This window comes from Alosa alosa, chromosome 2 (genome assembly GCF_017589495.1).
Source record: "Alosa alosa isolate M-15738 ecotype Scorff River chromosome 2, AALO_Geno_1.1, whole genome shotgun sequence".
In the NCBI taxonomy this organism is placed as follows: Eukaryota; Metazoa; Chordata; class Actinopteri; order Clupeiformes; family Clupeidae; genus Alosa; species Alosa alosa.
Window position 1 is genome coordinate 31,815,562 of NC_063190.1, and position 20,562 is coordinate 31,836,123.

Here is a 20,562-nt window from a genome sequence, read left to right on the forward strand (position 1 = left end):
CGGATGATTTGTTTGGGACTTGTTACTAAGAGCTGCTTACATCTCGTGACAGTGTGTCTTCAGCTTTTCTTTATATGCACCTTTAGCTTTAGACCAGGTTTTCGTGGTTAGTGGCGTATTGACTTTTAGAGAGAGAGATAGTGTAAGATTGTGTTTTTTTTTATCGTGCGCCAGACCACGCCTATTTCATTCATTGACACACCCGTGGGCGCAATGTTCAATTAAAATGGAGTGAATGGTGAAACAATGTGTGTACAATAGGGCCCATAGACTCTTTTAAGACAGTATTTATATCCAAATATTTTTTTACACCAGAACCCATTCAAAGCATTATTGAATGGTACAATGTTCTCCCCAGTGATTGATGGTGCAAGGAGCGGTGGCACAAGCACTCCCACCTGTGACACTACACTCTTGGTATCCCATAACAACCAGCAGAAATGGAGGTGGTAGCAGAGTGATTTGCACGCAGCACCTGAAAATCCCTGTAGTTACTTCTGCAAATCCCAAGTAGCACTGCTTCCCCATGACAATATAGTTCCAAGATTGTTCTTAGAAAATCAAAGTTTAGTTTTACATTTGTATAGATGTATGATGAATGTTGGAATTATTTTGTCACTTTTAGGAGCTATAGCGTATAACAAGGAGCTATGCAAAGCTGGGCTAACGTTGAGTGTGTCAGCCTGAGTTACTGCAGAGAGAGGTATGGGTCATCTTATCCAACTGTGGGGGAGACAGCAAATAAGCTAATTTCCCAAAATGTTGACTTGTTCCTTCAAGAGGAACCTTACCAAGGAATATTAAACTTCATACAAGTTACAGTACATTTATTTTCACTCAAAATCTTACCTTTTTTATTTTTTCAATAAAAAGCCTGCACAGTGTTTTCTCCCAGTTCTCTTGCCATGGTACAGGTAATTTGAGCCCAAATATCTGTTTCCAAAACTAAAGAGAAAAACAGAAATGTGATATTTATTCATCCATACTGCATATGTATGAATAAGCCCTTCTGTTATCATTAGTGCACTGGCATTAACCAACTGAAGGGTGGAACAACAAAACAGATCTGACACATTGGCTAATTTTAACAAACATGCATGAAATCCATTCATTAAATTCATGTTTGAATATTCTTGAGAGAGTAAGATGAAAACATTCCTTCTAATTTAGGATTGGCCTCTTGCCATTGTAATGTGACCACACCACTCATAACAGGGAAGCTACACTGGGCGCGTAACAGAAGCGTTCCATTTGCGAAGACTAGTCTATTTAGTTTTTTTTTAAACTTAAGTGCTGCTATCACGTCTGGTGTAACTACTTCCGTTGATTAGTGGAAGCAGACGCAACGCGAACTGAACGCTTCGGTTATGTGCCTGACGTAGCTTCCCTGTAATTCGTGTGACACATCCACACATCACCCAGTAAAATACCTGATATAAGGATATGTTCTATCTTTATTTGTAATCAACAGGTGTATTTCAAACAAGTAAACAAAAAAAAATTAACAAAACATGCTTTAGTAATTGACACAAACATACATCAGTTTGCAATTCTTTATGCGTGGTTGCTTCCTGAATACTTCTTTTGATGTTGCTCTCCACATTTGGAATTCCTTCTTTGCTAATCTGATTTAGCTCCTGAAAAAGAAAAAGTACTACATTGATTGTTAAATCTCCTCTTTTATGGTTTGAGGTCAAATCCACAAGTACATAAACATGAACTTGGAATGGTAACTCTGTGAAAGTAAATTAATGTATGTGATATGTGTGGGTTAAAAAAATGGACATTTGTAACAGATGTCAGCTAGCATAGCTGTGCGTGTGGAACATTAGTAAACCTCAGTCGCCCTTTAGCTCGATTGTCACTTGTCAGCATGCTTGACTCCCAATCTGGGGGTCGTTTCTAGAAAAGTTAGCAACGACGTTGCTCAACCACCATGGTACGACGCAACTTGCGACCAAACAACGACACTGTTACACCTGTTTCCAGAAAGCATCGTACCTGTGTCGCATTACCTACTACCTCCGGCGTTCAACACCATAGTTCCAACAACGTTGTTGATGATGCAGCGATACATATCATTGGTGGAAACAGTGGCAACGTGTAATACCCCACCCCCTAGAAATGTTCTGTCACGGCCTATGTCGACATGTTTCTAATCTAAACCGAGTGATTAATGCTGGTATTGTCATTGCCATCAGCCAAAACCTAAACCTATTGCAAGCATATAAAACAGTTAACTTAAGCAGACCAATATGAGTCATTATTTGTGTTAAATATCTATGTGTTGGAAAAAATATATAGACTGGACAAATATCTGGGTATCCCATAAGTTATCAACTGTCTCGTGGCTTAACGGTAGCGCGTTGGTGCACTGCGCGCTCGGCCGGAGTTCGCATCCTATCTCTTCTTTTCATATCTGAGTACGAGTAGGCCTACGAGACACAACAATAGGTTTTGACCATACATATTTATCTATATAGTTACTCTACATCGAGAGACCATAGGTACAATACATCAGTCAAAAACAATTGAATCTACGTGTCACACTAGTTCACCTGCAGGTAGCGAGAAGCAAGAGTAGCCTGGCTAGCGCCACCACTTCTCAATGAGACGTGGTCTGGGAACCAAACGTTCATTTTCTCGTATTTGAAAAAAATGCCCAGATCCGTTTATTGGGTGCCACGGATGTCTATCAAATGCGTCTGCATAGTTCATCATCGTCTTGCTTTCCCCCCTGTTCTGTGATTGGTTCCCTATCTCAGGCGAAAATTTGCTCCATGGTGAATCAAATCGCGTGCAAGGCAGCATGGGAACACCCAGGCTAAAGCAAGAGGACAATCTCACATCATAAGAAAATCGAACCTACAACGTTGGGATAATAAGTCATCTGCTTTAGCCACTACACCATTTAACACTGCTGATGTTAGGGACTGTGAAGATTATAATACTAAAATCAAGGCAATACTTTAATTAACATAAATAGCAAGAATGAGCCAAGTAGGGGAGCAGTGTCTTAATCAAAATTAAGCTACAGGATAGACCAATCATTGAGTCACGAGATAAACATCCACTTCGCAAATTTTGGTTAGGCGGTTGTGGTTTTTGGTTAGGCGCTCCGGACACCAACAAGAACTACCAAGGAACGACACAAGTGTGACTGCCTAGGGGCAGTAGTTCAAACGACCAAACTTTGCGTCCTTGTTTGCGATTGAGAGTTCAAACTACCCTTTCTAGAAACACCAAATCCAAGAACGATGGAGCGTACTACCAAGTTAGCGACGCAAGTTAGCAAACGACGCTTTCTGGAAATGACCCCGAGGTGCTGCTGTTTGCGGGTTCGAGTCCGGGCGTGTGCAGGTCTGAACCACGCAGGTTCAACACAATGCAGGTTACATAAACAGGAGCTTAGAAAGAATCCTGCACACAAGCGGGCCGTGATAGAAATACCACCTAATGAATGAATGACGTCATTCTAGAGTAGTACATGATTGGTCCTAGTTAGTCAACCAAAGTATTTAAGGTTATGGTTGAGGTGAATGTGTGAATTTACCTGATGAAGGTCTGAAACGTATTTTCTAAATAAATAATTGCTTGCGAGATGTTCAGTGTGCATGATTCTTTCTAAGCTCCTGATCTGCATCCTTTGGGCATATGCACCTGCCCGACAAAAGAGGTGTGTAAAAAGACTTCCTATGTTGCACTGAGGTTACATAAACACAGCAATGATTAACTGTATCATTTCAAGTTATTTGAAAATATGGCAAAAAGTAAGACGAACTGCAGACTGCCAGGCACCTCCGTCCATACTGCAGTGTACTACAGCATACTGCATTCCTTCCTTCGCTCTCAGATGCAACTTTTGACAGTTGGAGGCTAAAAAGTATAGTCTTTCTAAAAGATATATATATTATCAAACAGTTTGCCTCATGTACCCAACTAAAATTACAAATAAGGAATTATGCCCCCAAAGTGTGAGGGTTCAGAGCTTTAAACCTTAGGTACTATGACACTGGGATTTAGCCAGTGCCTTTCAGCCTTGGTTGTACAAGGATGGCAAAATCCTGACCCAGCATACATGGTCTTGAAATGTTGAAAAGAACCCATAGTAATGGAATATCTATGTTGTTTTATTCATAATACATTTACAAGTATATTATATATTATAGTATAATCCAGCTCATACAAAAACATTTTTGTTGGATTGTTGCATATCACCGTCTTCACAAGGCTTTTCCAGTTACATAGAGCCTGGTTACATGTGTCTGAGCGACCTATGGTTCTTGATATATGATTTACAACAGGGAATTGGGCAAACAATCTATCAATCAGTAAGACAGGTGTCACTTGCGCTCAAGCCTTATCGGTGCTCACAGTCCAGGACTAAAGAGTCAGAAAGACTTGCTGGGCCACTTCAGAGAGACTGCACCCAGGAACTTTTCCGAAGCACCGAAAGTGAAAGTCAGTAGGGGAAACTGTTTACGTGGCTGCAGCGCTGCACGTGACCGGCACCTGAGCTGAGCCCTGGCTGAGCCAGCATGAGCGGTCCTAGAAGGAGATTGTCGCGGTTGTCGGGTGAGACGACTCAACGTTGTCAAAAAAGGTGAGTTTGTGATGTAGGCTATAACAAACGAACGATCATCATCATCATCATCAAGTTTTATGAAATGAATTAAAATCTTCATAAATCCAGGCTTTTTTCAAAAAGCTCACTGCACAAAATGCATGGATATTCATACACAAATAACTTGTGTATAAAATAAATAAAAATGTGAAGAAAATTCATATTTTATTCTATAGTGATCTATTTACGGGTACAGTTGAGTTACAGCTTCACAAGACCTGTCTCAATTGTGTTTCAGGTGACATAGAGGGCCCAAACGTGGGCACTTCCAGAGATGTGTTACAAGCTGAAAGAAAAAACAACACTCAAGCCTCTGTAACTCTTTGCCAGTGCATCACACAGTAACTCTGACTGTTTCAGAGAATTCTACAGGGTCTCAGAAAAGGTCAAGCATTTGACTTGCTTGGTGTCACAATACATCATACTTTCATAAAATCATGCAACATACTCTACCTTGTCTGTGGACATTGTTATTTGCAAAGCCGGTGCTGGATAATCAAATAGCGTATGTACGACAGAGGAAAAGTCCTCTGGTGTTGCTTTAACTCCAAAATGAGGTATGTTCAAATTTGGCAAACATGTTTTCTCTGAACAGTTAAATTTGAACGATGGTAACACTTTGTCCAGCTCACATCCAACCAGGGACGTGCACAGAGGGGTTGCTCAGGTTGCCCAGGCAACTGCCCATATGCCCTTCTCTAAAATAAAAAAATAAATTAAAATAAATAAATAAATAAATAAATCGTACAATGGATGCAGAATTTCACGTAGGCCTAGATAAAAATCTCGCAAAGCCTCATTCACTTCCATTCGGGCACCGAAAGTGAAAGTCAGTAGGGGAAACTGTTTACGTGGCTGCAGCGCTGCACGCGACCGGCACCTGAGCTGAGCCTGCATGAGCGGTCCTAGAAGGAGATTGTCGCGGTTGTCGGGTGAGACGACTCAACGTTGTGAAAAAAGGTGAGTTTGTGATGTAGCCTATAACAAACGAACGATCATCATCATCAAGTTTTATGAAATGAATTAAAATCTTCATAAATCCAGGCTGAGCTTGCCACATTTAGACTAAATAATCAGACAGATAGCTTGTAGCTTGATAACTTATAGTCCAGCAGCCATGGGGTCAGACCTGGTTTTGTCGGTTAAAGTTTTTTTTTTTGTTGTTGCAGAATCTTGTAGACTAGGGGTAGAAAAGGAAAAGCGCTTCAGACCGAGCGAGGGGGAGTTTCATAGAGAAAAAGCATCAGGCTTGCCTGGTGTCCCTTTAATGTTTAAATATGAAAAAGCCCAATCATGAAAAAAAGGATATACCTCTAATTTCAAGATGAGTAGGCATACTCATTAAATGCAAATCAACTCAATTAAAATGTACTACAGTGTTCTGTGTGAGAGTTTTTCAGACAGTACATTCAAATTTGGACAATTCAAACCTTTACTAAGCAAGTTAATGAATTTCTATATTTCAGATAATGCCAGTCCGGGAGCCATGGGGTTAGACCTGGTTTTGTGGGTTATTTATTTAATACTTTTTGCTTAGACTTGTTGACTTGGGGTGGCTCTTTAATATTTAGGTGGGTGCCCAGTGATATCCCTTGGGCAATGTCCTACATTAACCATTAAAGCCCTATGTGCCGAAATCATGAAGTAGAAAAAATAGGAAAAGCAAATAATCAACTCAAATAGAATGTACTAAAATACTACAAGGATTAAAGTTCTCCGTCATAGGACGGATTTCCGTCATTTTGATTTTAGAAATGTCATTTTTGAGATCGATGCAGATCCGATGAGAAAAAAAATAGGAGGGGGGGGAGGTATCACCTTTGCTTTTCCAAAGAACACATATGGAGGACTATAACGGTCTAAAAGTTGGATTATAGTGACACATTAGAGACAGCTGATGAGGTTGGCCAATCCGTTTAACTTTTTTGGATATGATATTGTGAGCTCTATGTGCGAATTCGGAGAAGAAGCATAGGCTGTGTTCTTTCCGTGCATCAATGTAGACAATTTCTTACTATCGCGAACTCTTGTCAGGGGAGGTCATTCATTTTGGGTGTCACCTATGACTTGAACAGATAGCCTTCTATGCCACCCGATGTAGGCTACTATTATTGTTACAGTTTTTAATCAATGCAACTAACATTATGTGTAAAGCGACGCAATATAAACCGTAGCCTATGCAATTTATTATCCCGTCTGTTATGACATGTACAACAATGTTTTTCACAATTTGCGACGTAAGGTTTTGACTGAGCGTGTTAGCATAAAATAAATAATAATATCACTGTCATCATCGCGAACTGTTGAGTAAGGGGGTCAGTCTGTTTGTGACGCACAGACAGCATTGTAGCCTATTTTGCTTAGGACTCACTTTCAACGACAGTAGGTTGTGAGTGTATGTTGACAAAAAATAACCATACAATTAAAATAATCAACTTAAAACTTTGCTATAAAATATTATTCATTTATAGCACAAAACCATAACCAGTAGGCCTACCAGAACCTCGCATATTAGCGTCATGATTTGTGTGCGTCTATTTGGCAAGGCCACTAGCTGTCATGGATGCGTTGTTGCTAAAGGAAGGCAGGTGTCAAAAGTTAAAAAATAAATGGAGATGGGCAGCTGTTGGAAACGGGGGAGAACTAACAAGCCATGGTGTAAAGAAATTAAAGCGCCGGGGGTTTGCTTTTGCGCGGTTCGCTGCAAGAATATTGTTTATGGATGCAATAGGAAAACGTTTTAGCACGCCACCAATCCGAAGACCGCCATAAGGTTAACGTTCGTGCACTTCAGGACATCTTCCCTACCTGGTGTAACTAGCCACCACGACAGAGGTAGGCTACGTTTATCTATGGCTGACCGTTTTTACGTTTAGAAAGTAGGCTACGCATGTTCTTTCATAGCGCAACACGACCTGTCCCTCACCATATCGCAACCCTTTTGTCAACCTTATACAATCTGTTGCTGAAGACAAAAGCTCCGTCTCCAGATTGTCGTTATCAAATGCGCAGACCTCCTGCATGAGCACACAGTATTGCTGCTCATTGGAAAACTGAGTTGTCTGTAAAACTCAAAATTACCATGTTTTCATTAAATGCGGATGAGGCAACAAATGGAAATATGAACAATATCTAGAATGTTCTGATTCGTTACTTTGATGAGGAAATGGGAAGTCTTGCAAACTTGATTTTATAGATTTTACTTGGTGTAGAATTGCATATTAACAAGAAAAAATCTCCCCTTTAAACACTTTTTGGCCTGAAGTAATTAAATAAGAGTGTGTTAAAGCCTTTCTACAATATTGCTGCAGTAGAAAAGAACAGCAATGGCTAATCAGCAATGGTCAGGGATGGTAATAAAATATATTTTTGTTCATCAGGAAAACTCAACTCAAACTCAAAATCTCAATCAAGAACACTCTCAATTAAGCCTTATTCACATGGTGGCCATTGGCGGCTAAAACGAGGCTACAGGGTACACAAACCATAGGATTGTTATGTTCTATGCATTCACCTGTAGGTGGCATTAATTTTATAGTAAGTGTACCCTGTAGCCTCGTTTTGGTTTAAACAATGGCCACCGTGTGAATAAGGCGAATACTCCCTTTACTTTGCTGTTTGCATCTTTTTGTACATTGAAAACCAATAGGTCGCGACCGCAAAAGGGGTGCTATCTCTATAGGTAGATATGAACAACGTATGACTTATGGCCTGAAAAAAGTTCAGTCAAACGATTTTTTTTCACTTTAATCCCTGAAATACAGTTTGCAGTGTGATAGTTATTCGGACAATACTTCATGCATTCAAATTGGGAAAATGTAACCCTTTTCTATGTCAAATAATGAATTTATAATTTCAGATATTGCCTGTAATAATTCTGAATATGTACACTTTTCCTAGTATTAGTTCTGATAATTGTCCAGTTCTGGCTCATTCTACCCTAAAACATGCAGAGAATATTGTGCAAGGCACCATTAACCTGGCAACTGCATCTGTTACAGCTATAAGGATTTTCACTCTTGCAGCCACATCTGTTCATCTCCAAAATGTAGTTTGGTGCAAGTCTGGGCTTAGTAACGAATCAATGAATCTTTCTTCAAATGGCTTGAATTTCCAACTGAACTATTCCTTCGTTCCCTGTGTAAAAGACTTTTCATCTAATATGTCAACACAAAAGTAATTTTGAACCTGGCTTCATCCAATGTTCTGATTTAGTTTTTTTTAGTTTATGCAAATCAGCACATATTTAATTAGATTATGCTTAATTTGCATATTCAAACTTTATATTACAGATAACTTGTAATACATTTTTTTCCATATTAATGTAAGTAATCAACTGGGGAAGTTTCATAGTGATATCTGCTAGTTTATTTTTTTACCCTATTCACCTGTGGAGCCTCGCCTTATATTCTATAATCTAATCTTATTGAGTTACCCCTTGGAAGCAAGAAACAGCAAAAAAAAAAACTTTAACCAACAAAACCAGGTTCACCTAAATTATGGCATTTGGCTGCCGGACTATTATCACATAGCCTAGGTTACTATTTTTTTGGTAGGCATTAGGCAAACTAAGCTACATGTCTGCTGAAGTTAGTTTCTGACATTTCGTTTTAGCAAGAAGAATGAATGATGGAAGCAATGTATCACATTAATTATTTTATTCAAAATGGTTAAATGCCTAAATCCTATCACTATTTTGGGTATTGTTTGAAACCAAGATGCCCACTGAAACGAGGCGGATTCAGGAGAGGGAGAGACAATTCAGGGAGGCAGCAATTACTGCAGGGTTGGCTGCGAAAAAGCCAACGCCACAACAAGGCTGCTGTTCTGTCTCTATCAAGTTTTGCGTCCTCTTCAACCATCGGTTTGACACTGGGGTTATTGTGTGCCCTACTGATTGTTGGTCCTGTCCTGTCCTGGTATTGTTTGTCGTACCAGTTGGGTTTGATTGTGCATAGAATTAATTTTGGTTTATTTGCATAATGCATGTTTAGGGCAGTCCGGCCGTGTGGTGCATGCTTTGCATGTCTAATTGAGTGCTTGCTTTTCTCTGTTTATTTGCATGCACATTTGAATATTTGCTGGGTTAACTCACCTGTAACTTACAGCCCCCTTAATTGTAGTGTTGCATTGTGGGAACGGCTGCTGTGCATGTGCATGTGCGTGTTTATTAGTGGTGTGTGTGCGTGTATTTTTGTGCAGTAACATTATTCCCCCCGTGACCAGGGTGGGACGGCCATCCCAGCCTCCAGCCCCACAGCTCAAAAGCTAAGTATAACCATACCGGCTAACGCTAAGTTAGTGTGATTGTGCTACCCACAGTTCTAACCATAGTCTCTCCCCCCTTCTCCCTTGTTCTCCTTTGGACAGGTGCGGTGTGGTCCAAGCAAGCGGCAGGCTAACCCTCAGGTGGTGGGGTCCCTTCACGTTTCCTGTAGCACACCTCGTGGGTCAATCCTTAGCTTTGGAGTGCAGTGTGACTGCAGTGCGAGTGCAGTGGTTACAGTGTGATTCTCACGTGTGATGTGTGGGTGTCTTCTGGACCGCTTCCCCCCTCCTGTAGTCCTGCCGGTCGTGGTAAGCCCTCGCCCTGCTCCGTTTTCCCTTTTCTTAAGATTGTCCATAGACCTTGTGTGCCAGCTGACGTGCAGCCTACGGTATTATGTGTGTGTGTGTGTTTTTGTGTCTTTCATACTGGTGTCGTTCAGGGGAATTGCTGTGACATTTCCTCAGAGTTGTGTTTTTTTATGATTGTAACTAAGATCTGTCAATAAAATGTATGTTTTTGGAATCTATGTCTCTAGCTTCTCACGTGTTTTGAACCTGTGTGGCTTAAATTGAACTTAAAGGGTTAGCATTGGCTTAAACTATTTCCTAGGGGTGAACCCTCCCCCTAGGTGGTGTAGTCGTCACTAAATTATACTAAATTTCTCGTACCTGCTACATGTTTGGTGCATATTTTTCCATACAGCTCTCAGTCTCAGCCCCCCATCACTAACAGATAGGTCTGACCCAACAACATTTGTTGTAAAATAACTTTAGGCCTCGCGCTGTGGCTTTTGAATGGAGGGTCCTCTAAAAGTGTTTCGCCACCTTTTTTGAGCCACGGTACATTTTTTACATTAAGAAAATCCTGAGGCACACTGCCAACCAAAAATGTAACAAAATTACACAAGTATACACATGTAGCCGAATACAGCAAAAATAGACAATTTAGTCTCTCCATTTGTTTACAGTTCAGCTCAGAGTCTAGCGCTGTTTTATGTGTTTTCACTAATTGACCGTCATATTGCTGGGGGCAAACACCTTACTGTCTATGGGCAACACTTGCAGACAATCAGAGACACCTGTGTCTGATTTCCAATCGGAGATACCTATTTCTCCATTGGCCTCTAGTGATCGTTGCCCCCATGGCAGCGCTTTTTACTTAGGCTACGTTCTGAAGCCCAATGCGGTATCTAGCTTTCTAAATATCCCTTTTTGGTAACACTTTATTTTAATGTGTCGCTGTTAGTGTACCTACCTAATTAGGTACAGTGGTACAACCTGTGTAACAACATGTACTATCAGGTACCATCATTGTACTTGCATTATGTATTTGTGGGTACCTACATATAGTTGTTGCATTGTAATACTGAGTGCTTTTACAAAACTTTTTGCTTATTTGCTAAATTTTCATCAGGGGCAAAGAGCTGACCTGAGACCTGCTGGATGGGGTAAATCTGGTCCTGATAGATTTGATATACAAACCATTCTTAGTTCTAGTCAAGGTCTCATTGTCTTCAGTGTATATGTAACAGCTGTGCTAGGACCTGCTAGTACATGTTGTTACACAGGTTGTACCACTCTACCTAATTAGGTAGGTACATTGTAACAGTGACACATTAAAATAAAGTGTTACCCTATTTTTCACTGCACTTCTCGTGCACATCACTTAATTAACAAGGTCATTATTGCGCTACCTAGTGCTACCCACTGACATGAAAGAGTATTTATTTACTTAGCAAGTCACTACATTGCAGGCACAGATGTTCAACAATGGCGTAGCCAACTATTTGCAACATAAAACATGTTTTTGGACCGATTAAGTGAAATTGGACAATTTCCCACAGCATACGTGATGATCTCTCACGGCACACTGGTGTGCAGCGGAACAGTGGTTGAAAATCACTGCTATAGAGGGCACTAGCAAAGATACTAGAGCAAATGTGATTTCTGGCGCCAATACATACTCTCCAAATATCCTTTATCCTTCAATACATACTCTCCAAATATCGGTGATTATTTATGAAATTGTGCAAACAACAGCATTTTCAAGGCATTTGAGAAGGAAGGAGTGGCAGCATGCATTCGTCTGTAAAAATGTCACATGCAGCCATGCATGTTCTGCTTAGCCTACTGCACATGTATTATAATATAATATTATAGTCTAATATTCAATATTCATTAGTGAATTCTTAGTGGGTATGCCCCCCATCATTCTATTTGTAAAGCAGGCCTACCTGCAGGCATGTAATTGGACTACAGGTTTTCTACAGGAATAGTTTGAACATGCACTGCAGTAGTTCAATAAAAAAAAATTGCTGCTTAAATTTCTGTTGGCAATACACTCCCCATGTGTACATCTGCCTCTCAGATTATTACATCAGTGGAAAAAAAAACGTAAAATGTATAAATGCAAAAGACCTGTAGCAAAAACTAGAGACTACATTTGAATATTATTTGACCTTATTGTGTTGTAAGTGCTCCAAAGTCCCAGAGAAAGAGTTTAGAAGCTTCAGTGCTGTCAGGGCTCTTGAAGAGGGATCATTTATTGTCGTCTTATCAGTAAATACATCAATGACGGCAATGGTTAGACTGAGACAAGCCATTGTCTCACCCTCTGAGGTATCAGATCTGAAACACACACAAACACACACACACACACACACACAGAGACACAGACACAGACGCTGAGAGAATTCTGAGCACATGAGGTAAGCTCATAATTTGCACCGTTTCTTTTTTGTGAAGGTGATGTCTCAAAAAAATAATTCTCACCTGGAGAGTGAGTTCTTCATGACATCAACAACAGTCCATATCACTGATTTCAGTTCCTGTTGGAAAGTAATACATTTCAAAATATTTTTCTCATGAAGACAGAGGAAGTGTGTATAATAGAGTTATTAAAGGCTGTGGTATTTAATATTTCATCTTAAAATGAAAATAATTTTTTCCAGTTTTATGCTTCTTATATCTGGCTTTTCTCATATATTTTTCACGCCTTTATGATATAAGCTGAGACTTTGTTGCCATGCCTCTATGAACACCTTTTCCCACCTCTTTTCTCATGTCACAAAAAAAATAAGTTGTCAGTCAAACAATGCTTTTGTTTGTTGCCATCATTCTTCCAGAAATTATTTTCTATTTTAACCTCTTGTCAAAGTCGGTCAAACAAATTCAATACATTGCCTTGTTGTAGAAAAAATAAAATAAATTCTTCTGGGATTGAAAGGGATATATGTAACAGTTTGGACCCATTTTTGTACAAAAATATGAATATTAAAAAGGAATGTTCCGGAGTAACAACTTGGGGTCTATTTTCAGAAGCTGACAAGTTCAAACTGTTGTTTGAGGGCATATTTATGTTAATTGGTGGAGTTTTGAGCAAGAAAACAAGTTGATTAACGAATGCAGCACAAACCACAGTCAATGAACACGAGAGGAGAGTAGCCGACTCCTCTAACAAGTTGATTAATCGTGTTTATTCACTGTGGTTTGTGCTGCATTCATTAATCAACTTGTTAAGCCTTTCCTTCAAGGCGGCTGTGACAGGAAGATAGCTATGGTAGCCTAAAAAACACACCCTTCATAAAATAACTAAACACTTACAACGTTTCAGTGGTGTAAAATAGAGTTTGTTTTTGATGTGAATGCATGCCCGGTGCGCTTTCACTGTAAGACAATTTGGTATGCTAACCACGACCTTGCTTAAAATTCATTTTTACTCAAAACAACATTTTGAACCTGTTAACTTAGACCCTAAAATAGACTCTATTGTTTTTGCTCCAGAACATTCCTTGAACTCTTAAAAATTAATATTTTACAAAGCAATTTGAGTGACAGTCTGTGATAGTATTCACCTGAATGGGATATTTAAGTATCCAATCCAGGGTTCCACTCAAAAGCTCACTTGGTGTAAGGTGCAGGTGCTGCAGTAACTGACATTGTCCAGTCTCCACAGAGAACATGTCGGAGAGCACAGTTTTTGCGAAAACAAGATGTTGGCGGAGCTGTGCATGATGTGTTTGCACCATGTTTAAAAGTTCCCTAAGGGACATTGAAATTATATGATATTAGTCATTTATACATGTATCTATATATCCATAAAAAACTACAAGACTGTTACAGTAGCATACACATATAAAGCTGACCTGGTGAAACTATTATACATGTTCCACAGGTGGTCCACAGGTAAAACAAATATTAATTTTGAACTTGATTTTATCCAAAGTTACATTTTCTGTCCTTGAAATGTATGCAAATGATCACATATTTCAGTAGATAAAGGGTAATTTGTTTGTAATAGAGGCTGGTATTGTTATGCCAGTCTATCTACTGTTTTCGAAACTGGAAATTCAGGTCAGTCTACAGCTTCATTAGCATAGATAAATGGATATTATTAGAAGCAGCTGCCATTGAAACTTTCTTTCTCAACAGTTAGTTTTTAAATTATGAATCTACAAACCTCTCATGTTGACCTCAGAGCAAAAGGGAAATTTTCTTAAGTCAATTCTTTGTTAGGCTAAGTGATGTGTCGTGCTAGGCGCAAAACTATAGACCTGTCGGGCCATGTGTGATGTAAAAGTCTATATCTCTTTACATTACATTACATTAGGTTGACACATTTTTAACCAAAGCAACTTACAACATGGTAAACAGTGTAAGTTTTAAAGCAATTCTCTCAGCAATTCTAGGACCATTTTAAAAAAAGGTAGAGTACAGCAAGAATAAGTGCATCAGTGAGTGCTGTTTTTAAACAGTCAAGTGTCAATTCTAGACAGGTGGTAAGTGCTAGGATCAGCAAGACTAGTTGTAAGTAGTGCTATGAGAGGAGATGTTTTCAGAAGAGCTGGGTCTTCAAGAGTTTTTTGAAGATAGAGAGGGATGTCCCTGCCCTTGTAGGAACTGGCATTCCACCAACGACATTCAAGTCTGTGGGAGCAGAACCCATGTGCCCTTTTGGGTTGGTTGTAGACCAGGCGCTCCGCCATGTTCTGGATCATCTGAAGGGGTTTCACTGTGCAGGCTGGGAGACCTGTCAGGAGGGTGTTGCAGTAGTCAAGTTGTGAGATGACTATTGCCTGAACCAGGAGTTGGGTAGCATCTTGAGTCAAGTAAGTCCTGATTTTCCGTATGTTGTAAAGTGCGAAACAGCATGACCAGGCGACCGAGGCAACATGATCGGAGAAGGTTAGTTGGTTGTCGACTCCTAAATTTCTTGCAGCCCTGGTAGGTGAAGCAGACAGGGAGTCAAATTTGATGTTGATGTCATGTTGTATGGTAGGTTTAGCTGGGAGGACCAGCAGTTCAGTTTTTGAGAGGTTTAGCTGGAGGTGATGTGCCTTCATCCATGTACATATGTCTGAGAGGCAATCCAAGATCCGTGCCGAGACCAAGGGGTCATCAGGTGGAAAGGACAGATAGAGCTGTGTTTCGTCTGCATAGCAGTGGTATGAGAAGCCATGAGAACAGATAATCTGTCCCAAGGAGGTGGTGTAGATAGCAAAGAGAAGGGGGCCCAGCACTGAGCCCTGGAAGACCCCTGTGGTGAGATAGTGAGGTGCAGATAGTTGTCCAAGCAGTGAAACGTTAAACGAGTGTCCCGTGAGGATGCAGTGATTAACCGTGTCAAAGGCAGCCAATAAATCAAGCAGAATGAGTACTGACATACAAAGAGATCGAAATTACGTTTCCCACTATCCCACGGTGGAGACAAGACACATTTTACCAATTAAGTCCACAGACAAACATAAGTGCAGTGAGATTTTTAAATGCATGCTTGTTGCCGCCCCTCGAGTTGGGCCATTGCATTGCTCTTTGCCAGACCCTTAATCTTTCTAGATTATCAGGGTCTGGATTTTCCAGGCTACTTTAGCATGGGTTCAGATACTTATTCTCCCCACTGTAACTGCCCAAAGCATGTTACCAAGATGCCCTCCGAGTGGGGGGACTTGCCTATAAGGACTTTGATGTAGTGTTTAATGTCCTCTTTAAAGATCCAAATCATAGTGGCTTATGTAAGGAAACACTGATTACCTTTGGGCCTTGTCAGCAGACATCCATGTCAGTTTACCTGAGCCATGGATTGGTAATTTCTCATCACGCGGAACTAGTTTATAAAACAGTCCCATCAGCCACATTGCGGACACAGCTTTGTGAGTACATGCTTGTTGAAAGAGTGTTTTCACTGCACTGCAAATCTTCCTAGAAAATAAGAGAACAATCTACTAAGAAATAGTGTAGTGGTAACAGGGATTACAGTGGAAGTTTCACCAACTTCATTTAGCAGATGCTTTTATCAAAGACAGACAATACAATCTATATGGCCATTCTGCTGCATGGGTTTCCACATCCGCTGAATTCAATATTAGACCATGCACTAAAAGATATGTATAAGGAAATATACTTTGATAAATTCTAAATATTAACATGCCGATAATATCACATTCCTTTGAATAACAGACACTATATAAATACTACAGTTGAACAAATATTGCACATCTAATGACTGAAAATGATTTCAAAGTGAAACTAACTTTTTCATGGAGTCTGAAAGGCAAGGCATTTCTATGCACTGCGTGGAGTATTGCCTTGCAATTGATGCAAGCTTATCAACGGACTGAAGATTAAGTTTTGCGTCTGTGAATTGAGCAAACAATGCTGCTGCAAAGGCATATGAAATCGGATGTGTTGTTTTGAGTTTATCAATCTCAAGGTTTAAGGACAACTCAATCTTTTCCTTTGGCTGTAGGGAGAATGAAACAAAATTATTAGCAATTTAATGTACAATTAATATGACAATTGTATGGCAATACATTCTTAAGTTTACAAAGGGATTGTACTGGTTTTACTGACTTTTTCTATGGAGATATTTATCTCAAAGATTTGTAAGATTTGTAAATGCACATACCATAACCCACAAATATGTCTTGGCTTACATGCCTTGGTATCACCCCCATGTCATAATTTTGAGACAAACTTCAGTTTACATGATCCATGATATGCCAGGGTTATAGCCAGTTTGATGATCTTTGAGTAAAAAGAGTGTGGCCAACTGCTTGCGCACCATAAGACTGTTATACAGTATTTGTCTCAAAGCAGTAGTGCACCGCACATAAGCACACACAGCCCTCACAGGGCACAACTTGTGCGGTCACACCTTGCCAGATTTAAAAACCAGCTAGAGTCAAAGATTCTCGCGCCTATCAAGTTTGTATTCTCATTTGTCTACAATTTCTCCTCTAAATTAATCAAACATTTTAAGCATCAACAGAATCAACAGTAACTTCAAAGTGTTCAGTGGCTACTCACCAGCTGACTAGCAGAAAATATCTGAGGTGCCTAATGCTAGGTTAATATTAAGCTAGTCTTTCGTTCAATGTTATTCACTTCATTGAAGTATTTATCTTTTTCGGCATCATTGCATAACAAATGTTTCAGCATCACTGTATAAAAAAGGTGATATCCTAGGCAGGCTGCAATTGCGCCAAAGTAGCAGTGCTTCTCCTGTGCCTTGCACCTATATAGTCCCAAGTCAATACTTTCTTTGGCTGACATGTTCAAAACGGCACAAACTTGAAATGCAGGATCATTATGACACCCTCTGAATGCATGGCAAGTTTCGTGAAATTCCGTTCATGGGTGTCACGGTTGCAAGGGCTTGACCCAAACGTAGGGCAAAGTACGGGAAGGCAATCTTCAGCGTTGCAAGAATCTTTATTTTAAACATAAACCACATAGACTAATAACTGACAAGGACGGAGAGGAGACAGAGGGTTTACATACACAATGGGTAACAGGGAACAGGTGGACAATGATCAAGGTAAAACAAGAGACATGTGGAAACCAATATTAAAGATGAACTGAACTGGAATTTGAAGTAAAGGTGATATAACAGATGTATTTTATTTCTTCTCATTGGTACAATGATTAAAATGGCTGAATTTATTAAAAGGGATAAAATTGTACGTTGAAAGTGGTGTTGTTGTTACACGGGCGCCGCCATGTTGGATTTCAACAATCGGCTACGTCACTGGCATGGTAAGCTACTCTGCACTAGCACTAGCAGCCATAGCAGATAATGAGTCTGAGGCTAGCTGACATGGCTGAGGAAACTAACATTAGGCCTAGCTGAGTTACATATTGGCCATAAGCTGTTTATCATAGGCTAGCCTACATCACAAAATCTCATACAAAATGAAAAGTTGACGATAACTGACACTTGGAATGGCTCTAATGTTTGCTAGCAGTTATGCTAACTATATTAACAAAGATAATAATGTTAACCAAGTTACTATGCTAACTAGCATGCTAACAATGTTAAAATGCTAAGTATGCTAACCATGTGACTTAGCTAACTTTAGCTAATTATTTTTAGCAGTTATGCTAACTAGCATGCTAACATGCTAATTATGTTAACTATGTTAACCATGTTACTTAGCTGACTTAGCTAATCATTTTAAAAAGCAGTTTTGCTAAAATGCTAACTAGCATGCTAACATGTTAGCATGCTAACTATCTTAACCATGTGACTTGGCTAACTTAGCTAATCATTTTAAGCAGTTTTGCTAAAAATCTTCCAAGATCTTAACATCTTAACCATGTTACTTAGCTAACTTAGCTAACTAGCTACAGTGGGTAGGAGTCATAGTTGATGACAAGCAGACAAACAGTTACAATGGCTGAACAGTTGAAAAGTTCAGTAGTTTAAAGGGTTAAATTGTTTAACAGTGAAATATTGTAGTGAGGACTTTTATTTTGAAACAGTTTTGGCAGAGGAAGCAGTTGAATAGGGTGTGTAGTCTTAATAGGGCCAGTTTGTATGCTTAAAGCCTGAGACTGGCAGTTGATGCAGGTGGCCCGAACACCTGCCATAGGATTCTAATTGCTTAACGGCTCTATTGTGATGTCATCAGCCCATGTTAAGTCTATGGGGGAAATTTTGACTAGTTTTTAATTAATAGTTTAAAAGTATAAAAGTTACAAAGTTGAAAATACAAAGCCCACATGTCCTAAGTAAGACCTAAGTACGCAGCATAGTTTGAATGAAGTTTCTACTAAACGGTTTAAGCTGCATTAACTGGGCGTTAGAAGAAGAAGAAGAAGAAGAAGAAGAAGAAGAATAACTAGAAAAGCATTTCCTGAAGGAAATACAGTGCATGAAAATGCAAAAAATATGATGTCAAATATCATACAGAGTAAAAACAAACTATATTGGTTGCTAGGTAGATGAGGTTTAATATAGTTGGAATGACTCAACAGTTAAATAGGTGGATAGTTTATATAGGTAAATAATTTACTTGGTAGATAAGGTTTAATATAGTTGGAATGATTGAACGGTTAAATAAGTGGATAGTTTAAATGGTTAAATTATTTAGGTAGATAGTTGACGATAACTGACACTTGAATGGCTCTAATGTTTGCTAGCAGTTATGCTAACTATATTAACAAAGATAATAATGTTAACCAAGTTACTATGCTAACTAGCATGCTAACAATGTTAAAATCTTAAGTATCTTAACCATGTGACTTAGCTAACTTAGCTAATTATTTTTAGCAGTTATGCTTTAGCTAGCATGTTAACATGCTAACTATGCTAACCATGTTACTTAGCTGACTTACTTAATCATTTTAAGTAGTTTTTCTAAAAATGCTAACCAAGTCTTAACTATCTTAACCATGTGACTTAGTAACAGCTAATCATTTTTAGCAGTTTTCCTAAAAATTCTAACTAGCATGCTAACTATGCTAAACATGTTATTAGCCAACTTAGCTAATCATTTTAGCAGTTTTGTTAAAAATGCTAACTAGGCATGCTAACATGCTAGCATGCTAACTATGCTAACCATGTGACTTAGCTTAATCATTTTAAGCAGTTTTGCTAAAAATGCTAACTAACCATCTTAACTATGCTAACCATGTGACTTAGCTAACTTAGCTAATCATTTTTAGCAGTTTTCCTAAAAATTCTAACTAGCATGCTAACTATGCTAAACATGTTACTTAGCTAACTTAGCTAATCATTTTTAGCAGTTTTGTTAAAAATGCTAACTAGCGCTAACATGCTAGCATGCTAACTATGCTAACCATGTGACTTAGCTAACTTTAGCTAATCATTTTAAGCAGTTTTGCTAAAAATCTAATTAGCAATCTTAACATTTAACTATCTTAACCATGTGACTTAAAAACTTTAGCTAACTAGCTACAGTGGGTAGGAGTCATAGTTGATGACAAAAACAGTTACAATGGCTAAACAGTTAAAAGGGTTCAGTAGTTTAAAAGGGTTAAATTGTTTAACAGTAAAAATATTGTAGTGAGGACTTTTATTTTGAAACAGTTTTTGGCAGAGGAAGCAGATGAACAGGATGTGTAGTCTTAATAGGCCAGTTTGTATGCTTAAAGCCTGAGACTGGCAGTTGATCAGGTGGCCCGAACACCTGCCATAGGATTCTAATTGCTTAACGGCCCGTGTGTGATGTCATAATCATAAATGTTAAAGTCAATGGGGGAAATTTTGATTAGTTTTTTATTAATAGTTAATTAAAAGTATAAAAGTTACAAAGATGAAAAATACAAAGCCCACATGTCTAAGTAAGACCCACGCTAACATAGTTTGAATGAAGTTTCTCGTTAAAAGCGGTTTAAGCTGCATTAACTCGTTAGAAGAAGAAGAAGAA

General features: G+C 39.1%; 1 protein-coding gene across 1 annotated transcript in view; it reads right to left on the reverse strand.

The window, feature by feature from the left end:
• The window catches only part of LOC125285240, a 51,663-nt gene that overhangs the window by 5,835 nt on the left and 25,266 nt on the right, over positions 1-20,562 (reverse strand). Inside the window, exons 3-9 of the mRNA XM_048229581.1 lie at positions 16,423-16,631; positions 15,923-16,090; positions 13,747-13,933; positions 12,665-12,720; positions 12,352-12,520; positions 1,539-1,637; positions 850-945 (exon numbers count right to left, since the gene is read on the reverse strand). Of these exons, the coding sequence (XP_048085538.1) occupies positions 850-945; positions 1,539-1,637; positions 12,352-12,520; positions 12,665-12,720; positions 13,747-13,933; positions 15,923-16,090; positions 16,423-16,631 (984 nt within the window). The remainder of the gene's footprint in view (positions 1-849; positions 946-1,538; positions 1,638-12,351; positions 12,521-12,664; positions 12,721-13,746; positions 13,934-15,922; positions 16,091-16,422; positions 16,632-20,562) is intronic.